This window comes from Rosa chinensis, chromosome 2 (genome assembly GCF_002994745.2).
Source record: "Rosa chinensis cultivar Old Blush chromosome 2, RchiOBHm-V2, whole genome shotgun sequence".
Classification (NCBI taxonomy): Eukaryota; Viridiplantae; Streptophyta; class Magnoliopsida; order Rosales; family Rosaceae; genus Rosa; species Rosa chinensis.
The window spans coordinates 9,195,645-9,211,299 of NC_037089.1; the positions used below are offsets into that span (position 1 = coordinate 9,195,645).

A 15,655-nucleotide genomic window follows, 5' to 3' on the forward strand; every position below is an offset into this window, starting at 1 on the left:
TTAGAGACACAAATGTTTCCACTAATCTTTCTTGAAATTCTGATCATTTTGGTATATGAAAATGAAGCCCTTAGCTAGTTACCAAATAAGCCAAATCGAACAGGAACACCATTGAGATTCTTGAGCCAAGCATTCCCTTTCAAGAAAGGACCTACAGTAAAAGCCATAGCCTCATCCTTATTAAGGACCTTGTAGCCAGGCCATTTCACTCTGTTATCAGTATTGGACCTGGGTCCGTTGTTGTTATACTCACCATAAAATAGAGTCTTTTTTCCAAAGTCTCCATCCATTTCAGTCCATCCATCTTGGTCAATCACATCCTCTATTGTAGACTCCATCACTATGGTTCTTGAGTACTCCTTCCACGGCCTCCCAAGGTAACTCTTGAATTGGGATTTCTCAGACTCAAATTCTTTGTCCGGTAAGATTTTGCAATTGTGCAACACTATTCCCGTGGTTTCATGTTTGTCGGTTCTTCCTTGGGCTGTAACTATGTTCTGTTGGTTTTCCTTAGGTTTCCGGATATAAATTATGCAGTTCTGGAAGGTAGCAGCAGCATCACCGAAGATAAAATCAACGGTGCCGGAAACAACACAGCTTTTATAGAATTGCCGATGAGCCTGTACAAATAATGTGTTTTGGTACCCTTCAAATCGGCAGTTGAGGAAAATAGCACGGTCTCCTAGGACTCTGGCTGCCACTGCCTGTTGCTTTTCACGACCAGCTGTGTTTCTGAATCCCATGGACTTTGCAATGAAACCTTCTCCTAAGGCCACTGCAATACAATGTTGAAAAGGAATGAGCAAGATAATAATAGAAACAGCTTAACATGGTGATGAGGTAGGCCTTACACCCCATGTTCTATTGGCATTAAGTTGAGCATGCATTGTGATGATATTTGTTGAGCCATACCAAAAGTTGCAGTGTTGAACAGCTTAACTCCGTCTGCATTGTTCTTATTCCCAGTGATGATGCTCTTTTGTGATCCATCACCATATATGGTAAGATTTGGCATCTTCTTTGTCACATTCACAGTCTCATCATAGACTCCTTCTTTAACATAGATGATATACCTGTATTGTCATAAGCGTAAAACTGTTTAAAATCATAATGCACTCTATGACAGCACTCCATGCATAAAGTAATTAAACAGCACAACACAAACCTTCCTTCGTATTTTTCAGGCATGGCCGACAATGCTTCACTAATGGATTTGTAGTTCCCACTGCCATCTTTTGCCACGGTGACATTGGGTGTGGGCTTTTCATCGTTTTTCTTCAACACCCGTCGCTCCTCATGGGTCAGCCAGGAAGGAAAGCCATCCTTGTCCTGTGCCAGAAGACGACGTGATGAACCTGATGATCCTCCACTGCCAGGTACCTTTAATTCGGAAAGTAGTGAAATCATGGCAAGGGAATTGCTAGTGAGCTCCTTGGTGGCCTCCAAGGTCTCCGACATTTTAGACTTCACATCTCCATCAGGAAACCCATCAATGCATGTTTGCTGGTATGATATGACCGCACTCAACCAACTGTTCAAGACACCGGTTCTCATTTTCCCGGAAGTGGTACTGTTGCCAACTTGATCCACGGATTCTTCTAATTCTTCCTTGGCATTGTCAAATAGTGCCTTGCAATCCTCAAAGGCTTCCTTGTCTTCCTCTTTGTCAAAAGTGAGCTCGCTGGCTTTGGTAAAGGCACTCTTGGCCTCATCCGAGGCTCCAGAGATGGCGGTCTTGATGACTTCTTTGGGTTTAGATATGGGGTCCTTTGTATTTTTGAAGACTTCCTTGCACCTGTCCTTGTAATCAGTTGACCCGCACATCTGCTGTACAATCTTGCTAGAAGTTGATGTCTCATTCTTGGTTGGATCTTGGGTGGGTGGATCTTCCGTGGGCTTTGGTGGTGCTGGAGCAGGTTTGCTAGCTTTTTTGGTTGCCTTGTCCGTCTTCATTTTGTTCACAATCACTATGGCTGCAACGATAATTCCAACGAGGAGGATGACTGCAACAACTGCGATGATAATCCTCCTCTTGAGCTTACGGGCATTCTCGGTCTTTCGGCGCTCAGTTATCTGGTCAAAATCCTGGAATGCCATTGCTGAGAGTGGCTAAGGCAGAGAAACCTCTGCCTTAACAATTCAGGCCAGCCACACACAACACAGTGGGAATAAATACGATGCGGAAAGAGATGCAAAGAGGAAGATGCTACAGCTTTAACCAAAATTTCCTCTCCCTGTCTCTCTGTTCTTCTGTTTGAAATTTGAGTCTCATTATTATTTTGGCAATTGACATAGGAGGTCTGGTCAGGAGAGTTTTTAGGTGTTCTATTTTTCACTAAAGTTAATTGAAGAGGGCAGCTAGCGTCCTTTCCTTTCCAACCGCAACTCCCGCGATTTCTTTCCTCCACAATTCATCTTCCCAAAATTACTTTTCTACCGCACTCAAAACTATATATGAACATAGTTTACTTCTGTCATTTTAATTCTAGGCTCTGTTCTCCGTGAGGTTCTTATTAAAGCTATAACCAACTCATGACTACACTTGTATCATGTATATTTAACAATTACAGCTCCACATTACATATAATGTTAGAAGAACCATATTTTGACCATGTTAGATTATCACATTGTGCGGCGGTTGGCGCCTACTTGTTATGATGTGCTATTAGTGACACGTTATGTAATTAGAAATGGAAAAATTGTCGTAAATTGTATTTCTAGCATTTGTCTTTTAAAATGTTCCTCTTTCTATTGCTGATACAGCTAGAGCTTCATGCCCAAATTGTAGCTTTTTTATACTGCCCATAATTCAGAACAATATCAATTAATATATCACCACATTCATACAACTTCGACCTTACATATACCTATTAGAAATGTACGAAACATTGATACTCTTTTCTTATCTTGCAGGGAATTCTTCATTTCTTTGACAAGAACATTCATATAACACACTTCAGAGATCAGATGCCATCAATCCCATCATCATAAGGAAATGAAGTGGACTGCAGCCATTCATCACCTGCAATGAACTCTGATACTGTGAAATTTGATGCATCATAGTAATCCATAATATGATACCCTGTCCAGTTTACTCTACTCTCCGTCCCTGAACCAGGTCCATAATTTTCAAACTCTCCATAGTACAAAGTGTCCAAGCCTAGGTCCCCAGACCAATTTGTCCACCCACTGGGGTCAATGAAGTCATCAATGTAGGACTCTAGGAAAACTGTCCTAGAGTATACCCTCCACGGCCGGCCTAAGTAACTTTTGACACTGTCCTTGTTGGCGTACAAGTCATCAGCAGCCACAATTGAACAATTCTGTATTGAGATTCCGGTATCCTCCTCTTCGGAGTCCCTGGCTTGTGCTGTGATAACGGTGAACTGTCCCGGCATTGGCATCTTGGATATAATGTTGCAATCTTGGATTACCACAGCGGCGTTACCAAATATGTAGTCTATGGTCCCTGAGATATCACACTCTCTATAAAACTGTCTGAAAGAGTGCACATACATTGTGTCTTGGTAACCGCTGAAGGCGCACTTGTACAATGCAGCAAGGTCTGCATTTACTCTCAATGCAACTGCTTGGTGCTTCTCTGGTCCTGCTCTGTTTTCAATACTTATGTCTCTTGCCAGAAAGCCTTCCCCAGATACAGCTGAAGGTTTAGGAAGTTGAGGAAAAAGCCAAGTGTGATTAATTCAGCTTGAACTTTCTTAGAAACCCACAAACAAACTTTCTAACTTGCATTAAGACCCTTCAAAACGTTTATCTACTTTGTTTTTCGATCATCTCACCCGCAAGAAAAAAAAAAAATTCATGTATGATATCTTACTAATGAACGGAAAAAGAAAAAAAAAAAGAATGAAAAATAGCTTGCCACATCAGTTCGTTAACAAATTTGATGACCCTATCTCCGAAATGCGAACAAGCTTAGTGGCCGGTGAACATGCAACAAACCAAAAACTGTATTAATTAAGATTTTACTTGCCTACTGTTGCAGATCTGAAAGTGGTCCAACCATCAGCATTGCTTCTGTTACCAGTGATGACAGTGATGCCACTTCCATCTCCAAGAAGAACAATGTTTGTCTTCCAGCTTGGGATTTCCACATTTTCATCATAAACCCCTTCTTTGACATAGATGATAGTCCTGTCGTAACTATTATTTGGAGCAAAATTAACAGCACCACTGATGGTGGTGAAGTTCCCACTACCATCTGCAGATACTGTCAGCATTTCACTCGGGTCATATTCGTCACCCGAGCTCTCCAGAATCCGGCGATCTCTCCAAGAAATCCATGTCGGAACTCCCAACAGACGCCGGTTTTTACGGCCTTTTGGATTAGGCACTTGACTCTTGAGAGCAGAAAGAGAGTTGCTAACATACTTGTATGTACTAGTTAAGGAGCTGACCAGGGTTGGCTTCATAGGACCAGAAGCAGACTCCAAGCCTTCCAAGCATGTGTTCTTGTTTGTGAGGGCAGCACTGAGATAGGCTCTTGCATCCCTTAGTTTCTTGTTGTTCGAAGACTTGACTCCAGAAACTGATCGTTTTATGGAAGAGAGTGTGATCTGGTGGAGGTCTTTGCAGTCCTGGATTGCTCCCTTTTGTTTCTCAACAATGTTGGAGTAAAGTCCTGCCTTGTAGAAAAGATCGGAGAGCTTTGTGGCTTCGGATAGCGCGATTTGGAGGGATTGGAGGAGGTAAGTGAGGATGTTGGGGGAGATGTTGATGGAGATTGAGAGCTTCAGTGAGTCGAAACAGACATCGGGGTAGGGAGTGGACTTGCAGAAGGATTTAATGGAAGACAAATGGGGATTGAGAGTATTAGTTGTTGATGAAGAAGAAGAAGAAGAAGAAGAAGAAGAAGAAGAAGAAGAAGAAGAAGAAGAAGAATTGCAGAGAGCCTTACTTGTTGAGAAGAAGATTATACAAAGAAGCAAAAACTGCAAAAGCACTTTTGGGATGGAGGAAGCCATAATTCATAGGAGACTCGGTGACAGACAAAACTGACTAACATGTAAGAAAGCAGAGAAGCATAAAAGTTTGTAACTAGGTGAGAGACTTAAATAATTTCTTTGGGAACGTAAGTTGCATGGTTTTGCTTAGGGTTTATTAATGATTAGCACAGATTCTTATGAGGTTTTGAAAAAAATGAAAGATTTGTTGGAAAAGTGTGACTTAGGTTAGAGCCATTTGGAATACCACATCAGAAAGGTGAATAGTCATCATTAGGTTATAAGGAATGGTACCACACACACTATTGCTGAGGCATTTTGTATTAAAACCCCATACCCGTTCTGCACCGGGTGGCTAAGTGGGGGGAGTATCGGCATTATTGGATCCGTGCCTATTGTTAACTATATGTGTCGGTTCATGACACATGTACGAGTGCATTGCGAATTTCGCATATAGAAAGTTTCGATAACATGATATTTGCGCATTGCAACTTGTGTTTTGTCTGGTGAAAAATCACGGGGGACAAGGACAATATGTGCATCAGTATTATTAATTTTGTCCTAATATATTTGCCAATATCTCACATGTCCAGATTCCTTACTACAATTTTATAGCCTTCTTTATCTGCAGATATACCTGTCGCGTTGGATCAACGCCTGACTTTACCAGCACCGCCAATAATTATATGCTAATTTGTTCTGGAAATTAACAAATATGCCAAGAAATATATATAAGTTTAAAGACAGAATTGATTTATTCAAATTTCATAATCCAAAACCAATAGTGCGCCTTGCCCTGTATAAAAGGGAATTATTTTGTTTTTGTTGTTCTGGTTTATTTCCAACCAAGTATTCACAAGATAACCACGTGGTGTGGTGTGTTGGTCGAGCTGCCTAGTCTGGAACCCCCAGGTCTAGAGTTCGAATCCCAGCTCCATCCCGTGGCCAGCAGATTTGAGGGACCTGGGTTAGTTAAAACACCCAATGGTTCGTGCGTCTGCGGTGCAGTGATTAGTCTGGCTATGCTGGGATACACTGCATGGGTGTGTGTGTTGGTTCTATTGACGTCTTCCACTCAAAAAAAAAAAAGTATTCAAAAGATATTAAGGGCTATCCTAGTCGCACTAGTTATACATTCACTACGTCAATAGTGGCATCAGACAACATGATTCAGACAACTGCGAAATTTTTAACTGTCGTCGTCTGATTATATGGGACGACAGCAAGATTAATTCTATTGTGTTTGATAGCATCAGACAATACTTCTTGTTGGGTAAGTGTGATGTTGTCCCCGTTTCGTCAAGGCACAACAGAATTAAACATTGCTATTGTCCAACTGACTACTTTCAGACAAGAGTTATTGCTCTGATGTTGTGCCACTTGAGTTCAGACAATGGTTGAAGATTGATGTTGTCTGATTAAAATTACTCAGACAACAGTTAATACATTGATATTGTGTGATTTGCATTCACACAATTCTCTAAATTTGATGTTGTCTGATTTTTTTAGTTTAGAAAACTGTTTTGGTGTGTCTGTTGTGTGACTTCATTTAAAACAATAAGATGTAATTATATGTTGACTGATTGTTTTAAGTTCAGACAACAGTTTTATTGTTTATGTTGTATGAATATGTTTCAGACAATAAACTTTAATTTTATGTTGTCTAAGTGCAAGGGCTTCATCATTTATTCTGCCCTAGTTGACTTCAACAATACTTAGCCAAATTTCAATTTTCCCATTCGAGAAAACCCACGCCCCCTCATCAGCTCTTGCGCGCTCTCTCTCTCTCTCTCTCTCTCAAAATCACTCTCAGCTTTCTCTTTCTCTCAAAATCACACTCACCGACGCTCTGACCCCTCACACCTCTCACTCAGCCATCTCTCTCATTCAATCCTCAACTCTCACTGTCTCACGCTCTCTCACTGTCGAAGCTTTCAAGCCAACTCCCTCAATCCATCTCACTGGAGCTTTCAACTTGCATACTATTGCTATGGAGGTTCTTGAAGATAGACCGCTCCCTCTTTTAAGCTAGGTACGATTGGGTTTATAAGGTGTGTTAGGGTTTCGGGGTTCAATTGGAATTGGGGATTAGGTTTCGTATTGAAATCGATTTTTGGGTATTTGATTTTCTGGATTACTTGGATTTGGGGATTGGGGATTTCATATACAAGGGAAATTGGGTACCCAGTTTGCTGTTAATTTCGAATTGGGTGTTTGCTGATATTTTTGTGAACTCTAGTTCCTTATATTCGCCAATCAAATGAACTTGTGTTTCTCAATTTGCATAGATTTCCTTTGCACGTTATTTTTCAAAGATGCATTCTTTCTTTCTTTTACTTGTTTATTCAAAATCTTCTGCATATATCATATTCCTTATTGGTATTATATCTGGCCATCTGGCAATTGTTAAGCTTGTTTACTTTTTCCAAAACTTACAGTTGTTAAGCTTCCTTTCCATCTATAACTGGAGTGAGTCTGCTACATATTAAGAGCTTCTCAGTCATGTATATTGTTCTATCTCTTAACTTATCATTTTATCTGATATACTTCTTCACTTGCTTATTGCCATTTTACAAAACTATAATGTCTAGTTGATCATCTAACTTCGTGATTATTAATCATTAAACAAGACAAACATTGATCATTGTGTCAATATTGGTTTGACCTTATGAGATATAATTCAAGAATCTGAAGACATTTTTTGAGATGTTGAACATGGTTACATTGGTGAAACTGTGATGCTAGCCTTGTGGATTTTTTCTCTGCCGTCTGTCATCCCAATACTATTATTTCCCCTTCTTTCTAGTAGACTTGTGGATGCTCCCCATTTACTTAATATACTTGTTCATGCTCCCATGTTAAATTTATACAAGTCTATATGCTCTTGTTTGTTGATAATTTCGATGACAATGGTTGTGAAAATTTAACACTTGTAAGTAATATGATAGGGAAATTACGTGATTGAAAAGAAATCTCGGCAAATGCACTGAGCAAGGCCGGGGGAGGAGTACAAGAGTATTGCTGTGACAAAACTAGCTGAGATAAACAGTTCAAGTGAGTATTTCTAAGCTTTGTCTTATTCTGTACTAGTGAATGCATATAGGTTTACAATTTTAGTTGATGTTTGTTGAACTGTATACTTGCGATGATTGCTTTGCTGCCTAAGTGTACTGTAATGTGATTCTATTACCTGCATATTGTATACAATTACATGTGATGTGATGAAAATGTAGGAAAAGTATGATGATTACTTTCTAGGAATTCTTTCTAAGTTGTTTTGTTTTTGATTGTAAGATGGATAAATCATGGATGCATGCTGATAGAAGATCGCGAACCTTTGAGCTAGGTGTTGAAGAAATGCTTATGTTTGCATTAGAGAATGGTTGTGATGTTAATAGATTATGTTGTCCTTGTATGAACTGTGCGCACAGCAAACATTAGAAGGCTAGTGTAGTCAAAGATCATTTAGTGGAGTTTGGGATTGATAAAACTTATACAAAATGGATATGGCATGGGGAAAAATCAGAAAGTGAATGGCATTCTGAAACTGTAGAGAAGGAACAGAATGACATAGGTATAGGGGGGTCTGATGATGAAGAGTTTTCAGAAGACTCTAATGAGTTTTTAAGGTTTGTCGAAGATGGCGATAAACCTCTTTACCCTGGTTGTACCCGTTTTACCAAGTTGAATGGACTTGTTAAAACTTATAATCTGAAAGCAAAGCATGGGTTGAGTGATGCTTGCTATTTAGACATGTTAATACTGATTGGAATCTTGCTTCCAGAAGGTAATGAAGTACCAGGTTCTTTTTATGAGGCCAAAAAGACGTTGTGTGCGTTAGGGATGGATTACCAAAAGATACATGCATGCCCTAATGACTGCATATTATATAGGGATAATCATATGGATGCGGCAAGCTGCCCTATTTGTGGTATATCTAGGTGGAAGAAGGGAAAGAATAATGTAGAGAAAGTAGGGGTTCCAGGTAAGATGTTGTGGTATTTTCCACCTATACCTAGGTTTCGGAAGATGTTTCAGTCGACACAAACAGCTAAAGCTTTGACTTGGCATGCTGATGAGCGAGTGAAGGATGATAAAATGAGGCATCCGGCTGATTCCCCTAGTTGGAAGTTAGTGGATGATAAGTGGCCTGCTTTTAGGTCAGAGCCTAGGAATCTAAGGCTAGCGCTATCCTCTGACGGTTTCAATCCCCACAGTTCTCTTTCTAGTAGATACTCTTGCTGGCCTGTCATATTAGTGAGCTACAATCTTCCTCCATGGCTTTGCATGAAGAGGAAGTATATGATGCTCACTTTGTTAATCTCGGGACCTAAACAACCTGGAAATGACATTGATGTCTACCTCCAGCCATTGATAGATGATTTAAAGATTTTGTGGGATGGGGTTGAAGAGGTATATGACTGTTATAGGAAAGAGTACTTTAAACTGAGAGCAGTACTCTTCTGGACGATCAATGACTTCCCTGCTTATGGGAACCTGTCAGGCAACATTGTGAAAGGATACAATGCGTGTCCTATTTGTCTTGAGCATACCAAACCTCATAGGCTGGGTCATGGTAAGAAGATGTCGTATCAGCGGCATCGAAGATTCTTACCACATCACCATCCTTATCGAAGACAGGCAACAACTTTTGATAACACTGAAGAAGTTGACCCCGCTCCTGTTCCATTAAGTGGAGAGGAGGTGTTGAAAAGAGTAGAAGGTTTAACCAGACCTTTTGGTAAAAACCACACTCATCCTCCATATAAGGGTGTTGAAGATTAGAACAGACCTTGCTGGAAGAAGAAATCAGTTTTTTTCCAACTTGAGTACTGGAAGTTTCTTCCAGTTCGACATAATCTTGATGTCATGCACATCGAGAAGAATGTGTGCGAAGCAATAATTGGTACATTGCTGAACATTCCTGGAAAAACAAAAGATGGGGTGGCTGCTCGATTAGATATGGTGGTAATGGGTATAAGGACTGGTTTGAAACCTGAAACAGGCAAAAAAAAGCAGAAGTTACCCTTGGCAAGCTGGAATCTGATGTTAGAAGAAAAAAAATAGTTTGCACTTCTTTTTTTGGAATGAAGCTAGCTGACCGATTGTGTTCACAAGTGAAGAGTTTAGTGTCTATGGATGATCTTCGGCTTATTGGCATGAAATCGCATGATTGCCATATAGTGCTCCATGACTTACTCCCCATTGCAATTCGCTCTGTATTAAATAAACCTGTTAGGTATGCCATCATCAGATTCTGTCTTTTCTTCAAGGGGATTTGCAGTAAAGTCATCGATGTTGAGAAGCTAAAAAAAATGCAAGCTGACCTTATTGAAACAGTTTGTGAGCTTGAAAAATTCTTCCCACTTTCCTTCTTCGATATTATGATTCATCTTTCGGTCCATCTTGTTAGAGAAGTTGAGCTCTGCAGGCCCGTTTTCTTTAGATGGATGTATCCATTTGAAAGGTACATGAAGACTTTGAAGGGTTATGTTAGAAACCGTACATTTCCAGAAGGTTGCATTGCTGAGGCATACATCGCTGAAGAAGCAGTGGAGTTTTTGGCAGAACGTGATCTAGAAGGAGCTACTGTTGGACTACCAACAAGCGGCACCTTTGAGGATTCATGCAGACCTTTATCAGGCGCCACAATGATTAATCCTGGTCAGAAGGAGTTCCAGCTAGCACATCTGTGTGTGTTGCAGAATACGGATGAAGCAAGGCCGTATTTTGAGTAAGTGAACTTCCATGTTTTTGTCTATTTTGCTTATGTATAAATATTGTAATTTTGTTTACTGAACTTAAGACATTTTCCCTCTTTTTTTGTAGCGAACATTTGGAAATGTTGAAACGTGTTTTTCCAAACTTCCAAAAAAATGAGAAATGGCTAAAGGAGAAGCAGAATAAAACATTTGTGAAATGGATACAAGACAAGGTATATGATTGTTTATTTCAGCTCCTTGATTTGGTATATATATTTGTACCTATTTTCATAATTACAAATTTGGAAATGCAGGTTGCATCTGAACTTGTTCATGACGATAACAATGTATCAGAAAAGTTAAGGTGGATTGCTGATGGTCCTAATCCAGAAGTACCTTCATTCTGTGCATACACGATAAATGGGGTTAACTTCACCACCAAGGATCGCGATGATGTCCGCGCAGTGCAATGCAGTGGGGTTTCATTGTTTGCCAATGCCATGCTAGTCTCTAGTGCAAAGGATAAGAACCCTAAATATGATGACACAAATTTTTATGGAGTCATTAGAGATATATGGGAATTAGACTATCATAGCTTTAGGGTACCTATCTTTCATTGTGATTGGGTTGATATCGATAAGGGCATTAAGATAGATGACTTGGGATTTACGTTAGTAAACTTGAATAAGTTAGGTCATTTCAACGATCCTTTTGTGTTAGGGACAGATGTGAAGCAAGTCTGCTACATATCTGACCCTCTTAACGCCAATTGGTCAGTGGTTTTAAGATATCCGGATAGGGATTACCATGGTCGTGATGATGAAGAGGTGGGAGTCATTGAACTTCAGCAGGAGCACTTTGATGTAACCATGCCACCTATTGATACTACTGAAGGCACTGGTGAACAAACCAGCAATTATATGCGTGATGGGGACGAAGGAATATGGATGGAATGATGAGTGTGAAGTCATAGTTTAGGGTTGTTTACCATTATTTTGATCGTTGTACTTATTTCAATTCATATTTAAACCTTTGTGATTCTTCATTCATTTGCAATGTGAATCTATGTTATTACTTGATGTTTACCTTTGCTTAAAGTATATTATTGCATTATATGTTTAATCACTTGCAATTTTGCCTTAGATAACAATTCTGAATCTTTGTTTTATTTTGCTTTACCATGCTTCAATCTGCCTTATTTATGTTTAGCTAACCTATGTCTTTTTGGTTGTAGGTTATGGCTCCTTCAAAGACATTGGCTACCTCAAGAGCAAAAGAAAATATTCTTAAGGCATTGAGAGCTACAAGAGCGAGGTCTGCACCAGTAGCAGCAAAATCTGGTCTATCAAATGCTTCTGAAAATAATACATCCCCAAAGAAAGCAATAACGTCACTGAAGGTGAACAAGACATTGACCAAGAAGAAGGGCAAATCCTCGAAGGCCACCAGCCCCTTTCCAACCGGCTTAAAGTTGCTGAAGCGCGGCTGTGTAACAATGCATAGGATTGTGCGACGAAAAATTCTTGGAATTAAGCAGAAAGTCTTGTTTAACCAGAAGGGGGCGGCTTATGGTGCTGCAGCCAAGGAGATGCAGTCATATATCGGGGTACTAGCACGTACCAAGGCACCTATTTGGAGACCTAGTTGGAAGCAAGTGCCAAAAGATCGTAAAAATAAAATTTGGCAGTGTGTTGAGGTATTCAAATTCTCCTTTCTTTTGTTTATTAATGTAAATACAACTTCATGTTCATATATGGTTTTAATTTGAATAATATCATTTCTTTAGATGGCATTTGAGATACCCCCGGAGGCAAGGAGAATGGTCCTAGCTTCAGCTTCACAGAAGTGGAGAGAATTCAAGAGCAAGCTGAGTACACAGTACATCATCCCACATAAGGATGAACCTGAACTGTTAGAGTATCCCCCAGCTGACTACAACTTCATTGAGAAGGCTCATTGGGACATATTTGTTGCTGATCGCTTGTCTGAAGAGTTTCAGGTCGTGTATTTTAATATTTTCTGGCACTTGGTTAAATTATTACTACTCATGTTGGAACCAAAGACATTGATGAATGTTCTTATTTCTGCGGTTTATAGATATTGCACGAGGTTCAGAAGAAAAAGAGGGCTAAGAACAAGTACCCTCATCGCATGTCGCGCAAGGGATATGCAAATCTGGAGGTTGAACTGGTGAGCAGAGATTGATGCTCTATTTGTCTTACATGCTAAATTGTTTTATGGTTATTTTGGTTACTTATATTGATGCGATATTCTAGTCTGAGTCTCTAGAAGATTCAGAGCTGGACAGTGCAACAATGTGGATAAAGGCACGACAGGATAAACATGGAAACTTCAAAGATGGTGAGCTAGAGCAAAAGGTTGCAGCAATAGTAAGTAAACTGGTATACTTGTTTTAGTTTATTGAAGCCATCTTTTACAACTATATTACTAAATATACAAAGGTCAAAACGTCACAGATTTATATTGAAAATTATTTTTTGATTTAGGACAAGTTGAGGAAGCAAGTGAGTGACGGTGAGGTGACAACATGTGGCACCGATGATGTATTGACAAAGGCTCTAGGAAATGCTGAGCACCATGGCAGAGTACGTGGTGTGGGAGGTTATGTCAAGCCTACTACGTATTTCAAACTGCCTAGGAACAAAAGGAAGACTGTTGAAGAGAGGATTAAGGAAGGCTGCAAGAAACTTATAGAAGAGGAGGCAGAGAAAATTGTGGCACGAGAAAGAGCACATTGGGCTGACACGATAATGAGATTGGAAGCAAAATTAGATGGGAGAGCCCTTCCCATTGAGTCGCCTCCGGCGGGCCATGTTACCAAGGACCTTGGTTCTGGACAAGGTAGCTGCTCCAATTTGCGGGAGAAGTGTCCTCTTCAAAAGGCTGAAGACCTTGTTGTCAGCGCAAAGAAGCGTTTGGAGTTAGAGGTTGAAGTTCAGGAGGAAGTACAAGAAGAAAATATTGTGAAGCTGCCGGTGGAAGAACCAGTGGCTATAGAGGTTGAAGAAAAGGCTATTCAGTTGGTGGAAGTCACACAACAGGTATATAAGCACTATTAGAGTATGAAGATGTAAATCACTTATTTTTCATGCATATGATTTTTGCCGTAAATCTGATCTGTTGATTTCTTGATTTGTATTGGAAAATGTGTTTTTTCATAAAATAGGAACTCAAGGACTTAGAGTGCAAATTGGCTGTAGGTGACATCAACAATATTGTTGCCATTGCAACCATTGTTGAAGTCGACGCTGCGTGCGCCAACCAGACAATTCATGGTGCTCCTTTGGGAGAAGGGAATGTGCGAGTGTCGATTTTGCGTCCACTTGATCCCGAAGCTAAGCTTCCATTCCCAATCGCTGATGAGATAGTTACTGTTAAGGATGCTGTTGGAACTTACATTGCTTGGCCAAGAGACCTCATAGTTCAACCCCCTCCCCATACAGAGAAGGTGAAGTAACTAGATTTGGAATTGAAGCATGCATGTTAAAGTATATGGTATTTAGTAATAATTGAAACTACTTTCATGTAGAAACAACGGCCTAAGTCTGTTAAGGGTCTGAAGAAAAGGAAAAGGCCAGTAGAGGAGGATGAAGATGAGGATCTCGACTTGAAGAAACTGCCAAAAGATTACCCTGCACCGTTGAAATGCTTGTGGTTGTGGGCTAGAGACAATTTGGCAAATGGGAGGACAATGTCCTTTCAGATGGAAGATAAAGTTTTTGGCATCAACAGGAAGCATTATTTGTTTAAGGGAGACATTTATGCATTGTGTACCATGTCTGAACTATCTGGTAGAGTGATCTCCATGTATATTCTGTAAGTTGATAAAAAAATAATAATTAGCCATTCATAACATATTATTAGTTTATAATTGTATTGTACTCTACTCAATTGCAAATATATATTAACGATGTGTGCTTCTACAGCTACTTGCATGAAGTCTTGAAGAAATCAAAGATGGCAGACATGGTTGGCTTTGTAGACCCTGCACAAATTGGAGCACTTGCGTGTGGAAGTGCAACAGAAAGATCGCGTCAACTGGCAAATAGGTTCAAAAATGCAAAGAAATGCCAGATTTTTATGTTGCCGTATAATGCAGGGTGAGTGAGTTATCTTTAACTTATCTACTTACTTGAATGGTCTTTTAAATGTAGTATGTCTATATATAATACAAAAACTGGATTTGACATAATTTTTTGGTTTAAATTTTTAAGTAAGCATTGGATGTTGACTGTTGTCAACCCAGAGGAAGAAACAATCTACTTCATGGATCCACTAAGGCGTCGACTAGTTGGTGGAGAATGGCAGACAGTTGTGGAGAAGTAAGTTTAGAGTGTCTGATTTTGATAAAATGATGGAATGATGATATATGTGGTTGTTAATTTGTTTGCCATCGATTGATTAAAGCTTGTTGTTGTCTTTTGTTTTATTGTTGAAGTGGAATCAAAATTTACAATGCTCAGATGGATAGATGTGGCCAGAAATCTATAGTGTGGCATAACATGGGGGTATGTCTAGCTAGTATTCAATTGTAGATTCAGAATTTGTACTTGGTATATATACATATGATGGTTAGCACAAACTAAGTTGTTGTAACGTTATGTTTTTAGGGAATTCCGGTGTAGCAAGGTGACAAGGATTGTGGCATATTCATCATGCGGTACATGAAGGAAATAGTTGCGGATAAGAATCTAGAATTTGCATCAAAGCTGAAGCCTGAAATTTTAGCCTGGCCTGCATTGTAACTCCATTTTCTTCTTGCTGCATGAATGGTTGTGATGTTGAGATTCTGCTATTCTATTTGTTTCAGTGGCAGCGGCGATCGGAATTGGTTTACACCCAAAAGGATCTTGATGATGTGAGGTCAGAGTGGGCAAAGTTTGTCTTGAAGTATCATGCATAGCTATATGGTTGGTAAATGGAGGGATAATGTTTTGGTATTTTGACTGCAGTACCCTAGGTAGATCA

The 15,655-nt window shown here is 39.7% G+C and overlaps 3 protein-coding genes across 4 annotated transcripts; 1 reads left to right on the top strand and 2 right to left on the bottom strand.

Annotated features, from left to right (window-relative positions):
- LOC112187744 (putative pectinesterase/pectinesterase inhibitor 45) lies at positions 1-2,097 on the bottom strand. The gene is made up of 3 exons (XM_024326655.2): positions 1,166-2,097; positions 913-1,073; positions 1-775 (listed from the first exon to the last, which is right to left on the bottom strand). The coding sequence occupies exons 1-3, from the start codon at positions 2,095-2,097 to the stop codon at positions 75-77; spliced, it is 1,794 nt and encodes a 597-aa protein (XP_024182423.1). The 3' UTR covers positions 1-74.
- A 594-nt stretch (positions 2,098-2,691) lies between these two features.
- LOC112187745 (probable pectinesterase/pectinesterase inhibitor 12) lies at positions 2,692-5,091 on the bottom strand. 2 transcript variants are annotated; one of them, XM_024326657.2, is made up of 3 exons: positions 4,903-5,091; positions 3,995-4,869; positions 2,692-3,661 (listed from the first exon to the last, which is right to left on the bottom strand). In XM_024326657.2, the coding sequence occupies exons 1-3, from the start codon at positions 4,983-4,985 to the stop codon at positions 2,964-2,966; spliced, it is 1,656 nt and encodes a 551-aa protein (XP_024182425.1). In that variant the 5' UTR covers positions 4,986-5,091; the 3' UTR covers positions 2,692-2,963. The 2 variants fall into 2 exon arrangements, with proteins under 2 accessions (XP_024182425.1, XP_024182424.1); XM_024326656.2 differs by having other exon boundaries at positions 3,995-5,091.
- A 2,827-nt stretch (positions 5,092-7,918) lies between these two features.
- Positions 7,919-15,590, top strand: LOC121051164. Its single transcript, XM_040513234.1, has 12 exons — positions 7,919-8,018; positions 11,901-12,362; positions 12,453-12,665; positions 12,764-12,856; positions 12,943-13,056; positions 13,174-13,728; positions 13,854-14,135; positions 14,217-14,503; positions 14,614-14,787; positions 14,902-15,009; positions 15,126-15,195; positions 15,498-15,590. Exons 2-12 carry the CDS (start codon positions 11,904-11,906, stop codon positions 15,588-15,590), a joined length of 2,448 nt encoding a protein of 815 aa, XP_040369168.1. The 5' UTR covers positions 7,919-8,018; positions 11,901-11,903.
- The last annotated feature ends 65 nt before the right edge of the window (positions 15,591-15,655 follow it).